Source organism: Balaenoptera ricei, chromosome 3 (genome assembly GCF_028023285.1).
Source record: "Balaenoptera ricei isolate mBalRic1 chromosome 3, mBalRic1.hap2, whole genome shotgun sequence".
NCBI lineage: Eukaryota > Metazoa > Chordata > Mammalia > Artiodactyla > Balaenopteridae > Balaenoptera > Balaenoptera ricei.
In genome coordinates, this window is record NC_082641.1 from 180,204,939 (window position 1) to 180,216,950 (window position 12,012).

General features: G+C 51.1%; 1 protein-coding gene across 1 annotated transcript; it reads left to right on the forward strand.

The window, feature by feature from the left end:
- Positions 1–9,655: 9,655 nt before the first annotated feature.
- Positions 9,656–11,044, forward strand: S1PR4 (sphingosine-1-phosphate receptor 4). Its single transcript, XM_059918802.1, has one exon. The coding sequence runs from the start codon at positions 9,656–9,658 to the stop codon at positions 11,042–11,044; it is 1,389 nt and encodes a 462-aa protein (XP_059774785.1).
- Positions 11,045–12,012: the final 968 nt, after the last annotated feature.

The following is a 12,012-nucleotide window of genomic DNA, read 5'->3' on the forward strand; positions in this document are numbered from 1 at the left end:
GGGAAACCGAGGCACAGAAAACTGAATAATTTGACTAAGGCTAAACACCTGGGTGGTGGCCAAGCCAAGATTCTATTATTCAATCAAGAGGTTTTTTGTTTTGTTTTACTTTGTAAAAAATAAACTTTAATTTTTAGAATAGTCTTAGGTTTATAGAAAAATTGCGAATACAGAGGGTTGCCTTATGAAACCACACCTGATTTCCCGTATTATTAATATATTAATATGGTACTTTTTTTTTTCCATTAATGAACCAATATTGACCCATTATTAACTGAAGTCCAACAAATTTCCTTTTTTCCCCTAATGTCCTTTTTCTGTCCTGGGACCCCACCCAGGTTCCCACACGACATTTCATCATCACGTCTCCTTAGGCTCTTCTGGGCTGTGATGGTTTCTCAGACTTACTTCGTTTTTGATGACCTTAACAGTTTTGAGGAGTGCTGGTCAGCTATCCTTTTACTTTCCCAGGGCTGCTGTAACGAAGTACCACAGACAGAGGGGCTTAAAACCACGCAAATGTATTCTCTCACAGTTCTGGAGGCAAAGTCTGAGACTAAAGTGTCAGCAGGGCTGTGCTCCCTCCAGAGGCTCTAGGGGAAAGTCCTTCCTGCCTTTTCTAGCTTCTGGTGGCTCTGTGTATCCCTGGCTTGTGGCTGCGTCCCTCCCGTCTCTGCCTGTGTCTTCACATGGCCATCTCCTCTTGTGTGTGTCTGTGTCCAAATTTTCTTTTTACAGAGACACCAGTTACTCTGAATTAGGCCCGCCCAAATGACCTCATCCTAACTTGATTCTATCTGCAATGATCCCATTTCCAAAGAAGGTCACGTTCCCAGATACGTCTCCTAAAAGGTATTTTGTCAAATATCCCTTGGTTGAGTTTCGTTTGATGTTTTTCTCACGGTTAGTTGAGGTTTAGATTTTAGGTCGGAGGAGCACAGAGGTGAAGAAGGTTTTTGTCCCATTATATCAAGAGTACATGCCGTCAACATGACCTTGGTCCCCTGAGTTAGGCACCCAATTCTTATTTATTTATTTACGCTGCATTGGGTCTTCGTTGCTGCACGTGGGCTTTCTCGAGTTGCGGCGCACAGGCTTCTTATCACGGTGGCTGCTCTTGTTGCGGAGCACGAGCTCTAGGTGCGCGGGCTCAGTAGTTGTGGCACATGGGCTCAGTAGTTGTGGCTCGCGGACTCTAGAGCGCAGGCTCAGTAGTTGTGGCGCACAGGCTTAGTTGCTCTGTGGCATGTGGGATCTTCCCGGACCAGGGCTCGAACCCATGTTCCCTGCGTTGGCAGGTGGATTCGTAACCACTGCGCCACCAGGGAAGTCCCTGGTTACTTTCATTATCCCTGATATCATACCATTTCATCCACATCCTTCTAATATACAAAGACTCCCTTCTAAAAAGGATAACCATAATGCAACATTATCACATCTAAAAAAGTTAGCAATGATCCTTGGATATTTAATATCCAGTCAGGGGCTTCCCTGGTGGCGCAGTGGTTAAGAATCCGCCTGCCAATGCAGGGGACATGGGTTCGAGCCCTGGTCTGGGAAGATCCCACATGCCGCGGAGCGGCTAGGCCCGTGAGCCACAACTACTGAGCCTGCGCGCCTGGAGCTTGTGCTCCGCAACAAGAGAGGCCGCGACAGTGAGAGGCCCGCGCACCGCGATGAAGAGTGGCCCCCGCTTACTGCAACTGGAGAAAGCCCTCGCACAGAAATGAAGACCCAACACAGCCATAAATAAATAAATAAATAAATAAAAGTGGGCAGTGGCCCAATTCCTGGAAATCCCCACCCCTTCCTAAAATAGCTATAATTCTCCTCCCACTCATTAGCCTATGAAAAAAAAAAAAAAAAAATCCAGTCAGTATCCAGATTTCCCCATGTGTCTTGTAAATGTCTTTTCTAAAGCTTCCCCCCACCCCCCCCGTCCCCCCGCCCTGCTGCGCTGCACGGCTTGCAGCTTTTGGGATCTTAGTTCCTCCACCAGGGGTTGAACCTGGACCCTCGGCAGTGAGAGAGTGGAGTCCTGACCGCTGGACTGCCAGGGAATTCCCTAAAGCTTTTCATTTTATAATAATTTTAGATTTACAGAAAAGTTGCAGCAATAGTGGAGAGTTCCTGAACATCGTCCACTCACGTTCCTCTGATGTGAACCTCTTAGATAACCATGCTACAAGTCAGGTTATCAAAGCCGGGGAATTAACATCAACCATCATCCTGTTACCTAACCTCTAGACTTGTTAGAGTTTGGCCAGTTTTCCCTCTCCTGTCCTTTTTCTGGGCCAGGATTCCACATTGCATCTCCTGTCTTTGTCTCCTTGGTGACGGCTCGTCAGCCTTTGTCTGTCATGACCTGTTTAAGGAGTTCTGCCCAGGGGACTTCCCTGGTGGCACAGTGGTTAAGAATCCGCCTGCCAATGCAGGGGACACGGGTTCAAGCCCTGGTCCGGGAAGATCCCACATGCCGCGGAGCAACTAAGCCCGTGCGCCACAGCTACTGAGCCTGCGCTCTAGAGCCCGCGAGTCGCAACTACTGAGCCCACGTGCCACAACTACTGAAGCCTGTGCGCCTAGAGCCCGTGCTCCGCAACAAGAGAAGCCACTGCAGTGAGAAGCCCACGCACTGCAACGAAGAGTAGCCCCTGCTCGCCACAACTAGAGAAAGCCTGCGCACAGCAACGAAGACCCAATGCGACCAAAAATAAATAAATAAATAAATAAATTTACAAAATTAAAAAAAATAAAAGAGTTCTGGCCGGTTATTTTATAGAACGTCCCACAATTTGGGCTTGTCTGATGTTTGCTCATGATGTGATTAATGGCATGCATGTTGGGCAAGAACGCCGCAGGGTCCCTCTTAGTGCATCAGCCGGGTGGGCCCATGATGGCAAAATGTCTCATCGCTGATGATGAAACGTCATACGTGTTTTTTCCGCAGGTGGTTCCTTTGAGTCAGGACCCAAACAAAGCCCACACGTGGCATTTGGTTGCTGTATCTCTAAGTCTCTTTTCACCTATAACCATCACCCAACCTTTTTTCTTTGCCATTTATTTGTTGAAGAAACCAGGTCGTTTATCTGGTAGAGTTTACCAGCCTCCTGATTGGGTGGGTTGCTTCCCCGGTGTGGATTAATGGGCTCCTCTGTCCCCTGTAACCCCTGTGAATTGATCTACCTAGAAACATGAGCGGACTTCCTAGATGGTGTGAGCTCCACCAGACAACATATCTAGTTTGTTTTCTCTCTGTATCTCTGTGTCTCCCTGTCTTTGTCTCTCTCTCCATGAGATATGTAACAACATTAACACCCAGTTGGTTCCCTCCCCCACCTCGTTAAAATTGACCAGTGGGTTCAGGTGGCACAAGTCTGATTCATTTACTGCGAAATTTCCCCATGAACCTCTCTCATAATGGTCTTAGTGGCCACTGGTGATCATTGCTTACATATATCATTAGGGGTTGCAAAAATGGTGACTTTGAACACTTTCATTTCTTCTGCATTTATTGTCTGGAATTTTTCTGTTAAAAAACCCAGCTCAAGCAAAAGAACTGAAAGCAGGGTCTGAAAGAGATATTTGTACACCCGTGTTCACAGCAGCATTATTCGCAATAGCCAAGAGGCGGAAGCAACCCGTGTCCATTGAGAGATGGATGGATAAACAAATATGGTTCACCCATACAGCGGAATATGATTCAGCCTTAAAGTGGAAGGAAATTCTGACACACACTACAACATGCATGAACTTTGGGACCTTATGCTCAGTGAAATAAGCCAGACACAGAAGGACAAGTACTGTCTGATTCCACTCACGTGAGGTCCTAGAGGAGTCAAATCCGTAGAGACAGGAAGTAGATGCTGGGGGCCAGGGGCTGGGGGAGGGCCTGGGGAGTCCGTTTCATGGGGACAGAATTTCAGTTTGGGAAGATGAGAAAGTTCTGGAGATGGATGGTGGGGATGGCTGCACAACAATGTGAATGTATTTTTTTTAGATTAATTTATTTTTGACTGTGTTGGGTCTTCGCTGCTGTGCATGGGCTTTCTTTAGTTGCAGCGAGTGGGGGCTACTCTTTGTTGCGGTGCGCGGGCTTCTCATTGCGGTGGCTTAGGTGCACGGGCTTCAGTAGTTGTGGCGCACGGGCTCAGTAGTTGTGGCTCGTGGGCTCTAGAGCGCAGGCTCAGTAGTGGTGGCCCATGTGGGATCTGCCTGGACCAGGGATCGAACCCGTGGCCTCTGCATTGGCAGGCGGATTCTTAACCACTGTGCCACCAGGGAAGCCCCAATGTGAATGTATTTAATGCCACTTAACTGTGCACTTAAAAATGGTTAAAATGGTAATTTAATGTCACATGTAATTTACCACAATTTAAAGCAATTTAAAAAATGGAGTATGATTAAAAAAACATCTTTTCCCTATCAAGTAATTGGTTACCCAGAAGTAAAGGCTGTGCAGGAAAGACAGGGTAAATGCCTGATTCTTGACTTTTCTTTAGCAGTTTTCAAAATAATTTGTTACTTCCTCAATATCCACAAAAGATCACCAGAGAGTTTTTTTTTTTTTCTCTTTTGTGTCACTATGAACTCATGGATGTAACATCTGATGTGTTTCTATCCATTGAATATCTTATTCTTCTCTTATGCCCACATTGTTTCGTCTTTGGCCAGTGGAAACCTCTTTGAGTTGGCCCCTAAGTCCTTTTGATGTGACCCAGTGGCCTTAAGGCCCTCATAGTTCTGGGGACTCCCCTGGCAGCCCAGTGGTTAAGACTCTGCATTTCCAATGCAGGGGGCATGAGTTCCATCCCTGGTTGGGGAACTAAGATTCCACATGCTGCGTGGTGCAGCCAAAAAAAAAAAAAAAAAAAAAAAGAGCTCATAGTTCTGGCACAGCATGATGCTTTCTACTCATTCCATACTTCACAGCCCCAGCCCTGGACCCGGCCATTTCTCCAAGGAGCCCTGCTTCCTTTTAACAGGAGATGATATTTAGAGACCATAATCTGACCACAAAGTTAGGAAATCCACATTTTCTTCACTCATCTTTTGACTTTGAAAATATTTCAGACCTACAGAAGTTGCAAGACGATGACGATGAACTCCCATAGACACTTCCTCTAGGTCAGGGGTCACTATCTGCTCTAAGCCTGTTTTCGTAAATAAAGCTTTATTGGCACATGGCCAGGCCCATTCATTTACACATGGTCCGGGGCAGCTTTCCCCGATGACAACAGTCATTGTGACAGAGACTGTCTGCCTCTCAATGCCAAAAATATTTACTATTTGGCTCTTCGCAGAAAAAGTCTGCATACCCCTGAGCTAGATGCTCCCACAGTTAACCTTTTGCTTTATATTTCTCTATAAACATAATCTAAAAGTATACAATCTATTCCATAAAGAATATACACATTTTTTATTCTTTTTCTCAATTTTTTTCTAAGTAATTTGAAAGTGGGCAACATCATGCAACTTGACTCCAAAAAAACAAAAAAACAAACAAACCAAATGTATTTCCTGCAAACAAACACCTCCTGTTATGTAACCAGAAGGTGTTGGTCAAATTCAGGAAATCTAGCACTGATACAATAATAGTATTTAATATACAGCCCATATGAAAATTTCAACCGTTGTCCCAATATTGTCTTTTATAGCAACTCCCCCCTCCCCCCTCCCCCATTGTTGTATTCAGTTGGGGATCACTCATTGCATGTAGTTTCATATATCTCTGATCTCCTTTCTTCTGAGACAGCTTTAGGCTTTTTTTGTTGTTGTTGTCTCTTATGACCTTTTACGACCTTGACTCTTTCCAAGAGACCAGGCCAATTATTCTGTGGGATGTCCCTCAGTGTGGGTTTGTCTGATGGTTCCCACGATCAGATGCAGGTGATCCACGTTTCGCAGGAATATCCTAGAAGTGATGTGTCCTTCTCAGTGCCTTGTATCAGGAGGCCCAGGAGGCCCATGAGGCCCATTTTTTTTCCCCATTCCCAGTGTGTTTACTTGGTGTCTTGGTTAAGCTGCTATTCACCAGGTTTCTAAGTAAGGCATTTTCCCCTTTGTAACTGATAAATCATCTGTAGGAAAATACTTTGAGATTATGTAAATATCCTGCTCCCCAACAAACTTCCACCTAATTACTTAAGCATCCACTGATGAATCCTGCTTGGATCAATTATTGCTGGGATGGTTACCAAATGGTGATTTTTTAAACTCTGTTATTGAGTCAGTGCCTGGGAGTGGGATTGCTGGATCATACGGAATGGTCATTCTTTTTTTTTTCCTAATTGTTTTTTAAAATACACATAACATAAAACGAACCGTGTTGTACATTTCAGAGGTATGGCTGAATGAATACATTCGTCATTTTGCAACTGTCACCACCATCCATCTGCAGAACTCTTTTCACCTTGTAAAACTGAAACTCTGTCCTCATTGAACCCTAACTCTGAATCCCCCCCCCTTTCCCTGCCCCTGGCACCCACCATCCTACTTTCTGTGTGATTTTTTTTTTTAAATATTTATTTATTTATTTTATTTTTGGCTGTGTTGGGTCCTCGTTGCTGTGCGTGGGCTTTCTTTAGTTGCAGTGAGTGGGGGCTACTCTTTGTTGCGGTGCTCAGGCTTCTCATGGCAGTGGCTTCTCTTTGTTGCGGAGTACAGGCTCTAGAGTGCAGGCTTCAGTAGTTGTGGCCCATGGGCTTAGTTGCTCCGCGGTATGTGGTATCTTCCTGGACCAGGGCTCGAACCCGTGTCCTCTGCACTGGCAGGCTGATTCTTAACCACTGTGCCACCAGGGAAGCCCCATGTCTGTGTGATTTTAAGATTGTTCATTGTTGATGCTCAAACTGTCTCAGGTTTGGCCAGCCTGTGTTTCTCCCATGGGTCCCCATCCTTCTCAGAGCCCTTCCTTACTCTCTGGTGCATCAAGACATTCCAGGCTCACCTTGTATGCTTTCTGCCCCATCCCTGGAATCAGCCGTTTCTCCCTAGAGTCCTGGATGCCTTTTTTTTTTTTTTTAGGGCATGATATTTAGAAGCCAAGATCTGGGTGCTAGGTGTGCTCATTCCTATTGGGTTATCTCAGTGGATGGAGTTAGGAAATTGATTTGTGTTTAAATATCAAGTCCACATGGATACTTTAATCCCATTTCATCCCTGTGGGGTTCTTCTATTTCATCTTTGCACCTTCTTTCTCCCCCAGGGAACACCTGATTCCTAATAATATCAACACACTTGCTACTTCGCCACATTTGCTACTTCACTCAGTCCCACAGTGCAGGATAGTTTCAGAATCACTACATCTATGCCACTCCCAAAAACAAATGTACTGAACCAAGTTTAAATTTTTTTTTGCAGTTCCCTTTGCCTTTAGAGTGAGTAGTGTGTCCAAAAGTTGCATAAGTTGGTTCTTTTCTATTTCTGTGAGGTTATGTTTTTCATTTGACATATCGTTCAGTTCATTTGTTTTCCATTTATAGTCCATCTTAAAGCTTCTGTCCTCCATCATTGTTGATTTAAATTTTTGTTGAATATAGAAAGCATTAACAGTTTAAAAACTATACAAAGAGGAAAACACAAAGGGTGTCATCCCCTCCTCTCTTCAATTTCAATCCCATCCACTCCTGTAGATAACCAATTTGATTGGTTCTTGGTTTATCTTTCCTTTTGCAAAAACAAGATATGTGGATATTTTACTCCCCCCTTCTTTATTATACAAAAGGTAACATACTACATATACTCTTGTACTTCCCCCTCAACTTAACAATACATCCTGGAAATCCGCTCAAATACATCCTGGAAATCCCCCATTCCGCTCACAGAGATCACCCTCATTCTTTTTCATGGCTGCGTAGTACTCCACTGTGAAGTGCAGTGTAATGCATCAGCCTCTCTCCTGTGTACAGACATCTGGGTTGCTTCTAATATTTTACACTTACAAATGACGATGAATAACCTTCTGTATACTCACATGTGTATCGTTAAAGCTGTGTTTTCAGGACAGATTTCTAGAAGGGGGACTGCTCTTCTGTAGCATGGGGATAATCGCAAGATTAAATAAGGTATAATGCACATATGGCCTTTCACCCAGGCGGCAGGTACTTCATGGCAGAAGGTCACCACTGTTGGACAGCTTGGCCTCAAATTAGCCAAACTCTGCTCTTTCATAGCATTTTAGTCTAGTTCTCAATTTGCTCTCCCAGCCTGGGGTCAGGGGCTCAGCTGGGGTTGGGGTTTAGTCGGGGTTGGGGCTCCACTAGAGTTGGGACTCAGCTTGGCATCGGGGCTCAGCTTGGGGTCAGGGTTCAGTTCAGGGTCAAATCTCAGCCAGGGTGAGGGGTCAGGGTTGGAGTCAGGCTATGGTCATGGGCTCAGCCAAGGTCAGGATTCAGCCTGGGATCAGGGCTCAGTCTAGGACCAGGGCTCAGTCCAAGGTCAGGACTCAGCCTGGGATCAGGGCTCAGCTGGGGTTGGGGGTCAGCCTGGGTCAGGGATCAGAGTTGGGGTCAACCTATGGTCACAGGTTCAGCCAAGGTCAGGGTTCAGCCTGGGATCAGGGCTCAGTCCAGGGTCCAGGCTCAGAACATGCCGTGTGTCTCTCTGTGAATGTGCCTGGGTCAGGTGGTCCCTCGTGAGGCCGGGACTGGGTCTCGGGTGCTCATCCCCTCCCCCCTCCCCCCAGCTGCCTGCACAGCCCCTCCTCTCACAACCCCCCCCTTCAGATCCGTTTCTGCTTGGTCACCTCCAGTGATGAGATGCTGCTACTTCCCAGGGCGCCCCTCCCTCTGAGCTTCCCTGTAACTGTCCTGCTGCAGAGCTGAGCAATGAACTCAGGGTTCAGGTGCTGGGCGGGGGCCACAGTCCCTGGGCTGTCCTCAGCCCCTGTGTCCTGCCCACCCGCCACTCATGGGGGACACCAGAGCCCCTCAGACACCTGTGTCTCCCCCCTCAGACACTGGCCAGGGCCGTGCCTCCCCCCTCAGGCCTCCCAAACATCACTCCACACATAATCCCCGACTTCCTCTCCCAACCTGGTGCCCACACGCCTCCGTCCTCACCCTTCTCTGGTTGAGTCAGTGTGAGCCGGGTCAGGATGGCTGTGCGGTGGCGGTGGGGTGAGCGCCCCACTTCTGTGAGCCCCTCCCCCTCCAGAGGTGAGGTGCTGCCCCGGGTGGCGGTCCCCAGCAGCTCTGCTCCTAGCAAAGCCAGCTCAGGGGGCAGGAGAGGCAACGGAAAACCTGGGGAGAGAGGGTCTCGCCACGGAGGCCCTGGGTGAACGTGTGGGTGCGTGGGATTCACCTCCCGGCTGTGTGCTCTTCCGCGGGACCCGGGACGGACACAGCCTCTCCAGGCCTCGGTTTCCCCTTCTGTGGACTGCGTGGTCCTGGCCCTGTCGTGAGGCTAAAACGGGGTGCATCTGCGCTATCGATGAGGAAGCTGGTGGTGCTCCTGTGTGTGCGGCCGCTTGACGCACACTTATTAAGCACCTACTGTGCGCCAGGCGGGCTTGGAGCAGTTGCGGAGCCGGTGAGGTGACGGAACAGCGGGTCCCGCAGGGAGTAGCTCATGGGGGCGGGGAAGTCGTCCAGCCCGGGTGTCACAGGGGAACAGGTCTCCCCCCCTCTGGGACGGGGCGGGGACCCCACCCGCAATGAGGCACCGCGGTCTCGCAGCAGGCAGCAGCCGCAGCGCCCTCCGGGAGTCCGGGTGGGAAGCGACCGTTGGGATGCCCCTCCCCGTCCCGGCCTCACCCTCACCCTGGGGGTACCTTGAACATAACAGGAAATTTCAAATAACAGGAAACCAAGACCGGGCAAGGCGAGCGGCTCCACCCTGCCTGGGGCGAACCACCCCGGGCCTCAGTCTGCCCCCGGGGACCGCGATGAACGCCACGGGGGCCCCGACCGAGGCCCCCGAGTCCTGCCAGCTGCTGGCGGCCGTCGGGCACAGCCGGCTCATCGTCCTGCATTACAACCACTCTGGCCGGCTGGCGGGGCGGGGCGGGCCCGAGGAGGTCGGCCTGGGGGTGCTGCGCGGGCTCTTCGTGGCCGTGAGCTGCTTGGTGGTGCTGGAGAACCTGCTGGTGCTGGTGGCCATCGCCAGCCGCATGCGCTCCCGCCGCTGGGTCTATTACTGCCTGGTGAACATTACGCTCAGCGACCTGCTCACGGGCGCCGCGTACCTGGCCAACGTGCTGCTGTCCGGGGCGCACACCTTCCGCCTGGCGCCGGCCCAGTGGTTCCTGCGCGAGGGGCTGCTCTTCATGGCGCTGGCCGCCTCCACCTTCAGCTTGCTCTTCACGGCGGGCGAGCGCTTCGCCACCATGGTGCGGCCGGTGGCTGAGAACGGGGCCACCAAGAGGGGCCGCGTGTGCAGCTTCATCGGACTCTGCTGGCTGCTGGCAGCCCTGCTGGGCCTGCTGCCTCTGCTCGGATGGAACTGCGTCTGCGCCTTCCAGCGCTGCTCCAGCCTGCTCCCGCTCTACTCCAAGGGCTACATCCTCTTCTGCGTGGTGGTCTTCGCCTGCATCCTGGCCACCATCATGGTGCTCTACGGGGCCATCTTCCGAGTGGTGCGCTCCAACGGGCAGAAGGCCCTGTGCACCCCGGCCCGCCGCAAGGCTCAGCGGCTGCTCAAGACGGTGCTCATGATCCTGGTGGCCTTCGTCGTGTGCTGGGGCCCGCTCTTCGGCCTGCTGCTGGCCGACATCTTTGGCTCCAACGTCTGGGCTCAGGAGTACCTGCGGGGCATGGACTGGATCCTGGCGCTGGCCGTGCTCAACTCCGCGGTCAACCCGGTCATCTACTCCTTCCGCAGCCGGGAGGTGTGCCGGGCCGTGCTGGGCTTCCTCTGCTGTGCGTGTCTCCGGTTGGGACTCCGAGGGCCTGGGGACTGCCTGGCCCGGGCCGCCGAGGCCCAATCCGTCGCCTCCACCACCGACAGCTCGCTGAGGCCGAGGGACAGCTTTCGGGGCTCCCGCTCGCACAGCTTCCGGATGCGGGAGCCCTTGTCCAGTATCTCCAGCGTGCGGAGCGTCTGAGCCCACGGTTGGGGCAGTGGTCCAGCTGCCGGGTGCACGTCCGGGCGCTCAGGGATGCAGCAGCAGGCAGCCTGGATGGAGAGGAAGGAACAGGGCAGCTGGGGGCGTGCGTCCCAGGGCCCTGCGGTCCTCCCCGAAGCCTCCTGAGGCTGCTGACGCCGAGTGGATTTCCCACGGTCTCCGTGGAGCAGGAGGCAACAGGAGAAACAGAGAGCGCGCTGGAAAGGGGATGAATGGGTTTGCTGTGTACGCCGCCCCCCTCCTGTGAGATTCTGAGGAAATCCCAGCCCCACACTGGGCCTCAGTGGGGCTCCCAGGCTGCCAGGGCTAGGCTGGGTAGGGGGGTGTCTGTACCCTGGCAACGTGAGAGTTCAATGATGGGATGAGATGCTGCAGCCCCTTATTCACATGTGGCATCAGGGTGATGGGATGAGGGCTGTGGGTCTGCTGGAGCTGTGCCTGCAGCACAGGGAGGGCCATGACACCCGCCCCTTCCTGTTCACTTCCCCTTTCCCTGCCCTATCTCTCATCTTGGGTCCTGGGCGGCCTCCTTCCCCCACCTCTGGCCTCTGCATCTCTTGGGACTCAGTCTGGAGACCAGCAGAGGGGGAGCCGACTGGTCCTCCTGACCTCGGGGAAATCTCACCCACTTCTCCCTTTAGCACTAAGTGCCTCTTCCTTCCCCGTCTGTAAAATGGGCCTATAGCAGACGGAACCCACCGCAGGAGGCGGTCGTTACTCGCTCAGTGTTTTTGCCATGGCACGTGGCATCAGTGTGTTGACAAAACATTCAGCGATGGTGGAAATGTTCTACATCTGTGCTGCCAATATGGGACCCCCATGTGGCTACTGAGCCCTCGATAAGTGGCCTGTGCGACTGAAGACTGAACTTGGAATTCCTTTGCATTTAAACAGTCCACAGGACTTGCGGCAATGGTATGGGACAGCGACACAGGGGTACACCCTCC

Bases quoted from the DNA above. Each gene is read 5' to 3' on its own strand.
- S1PR4 (XM_059918802.1), top strand. From the start codon at position 9,656: ATGAGGCACCGCGGTCTCGCAGCAGGCAGCAGCCGCAGCGCCCTCCGG.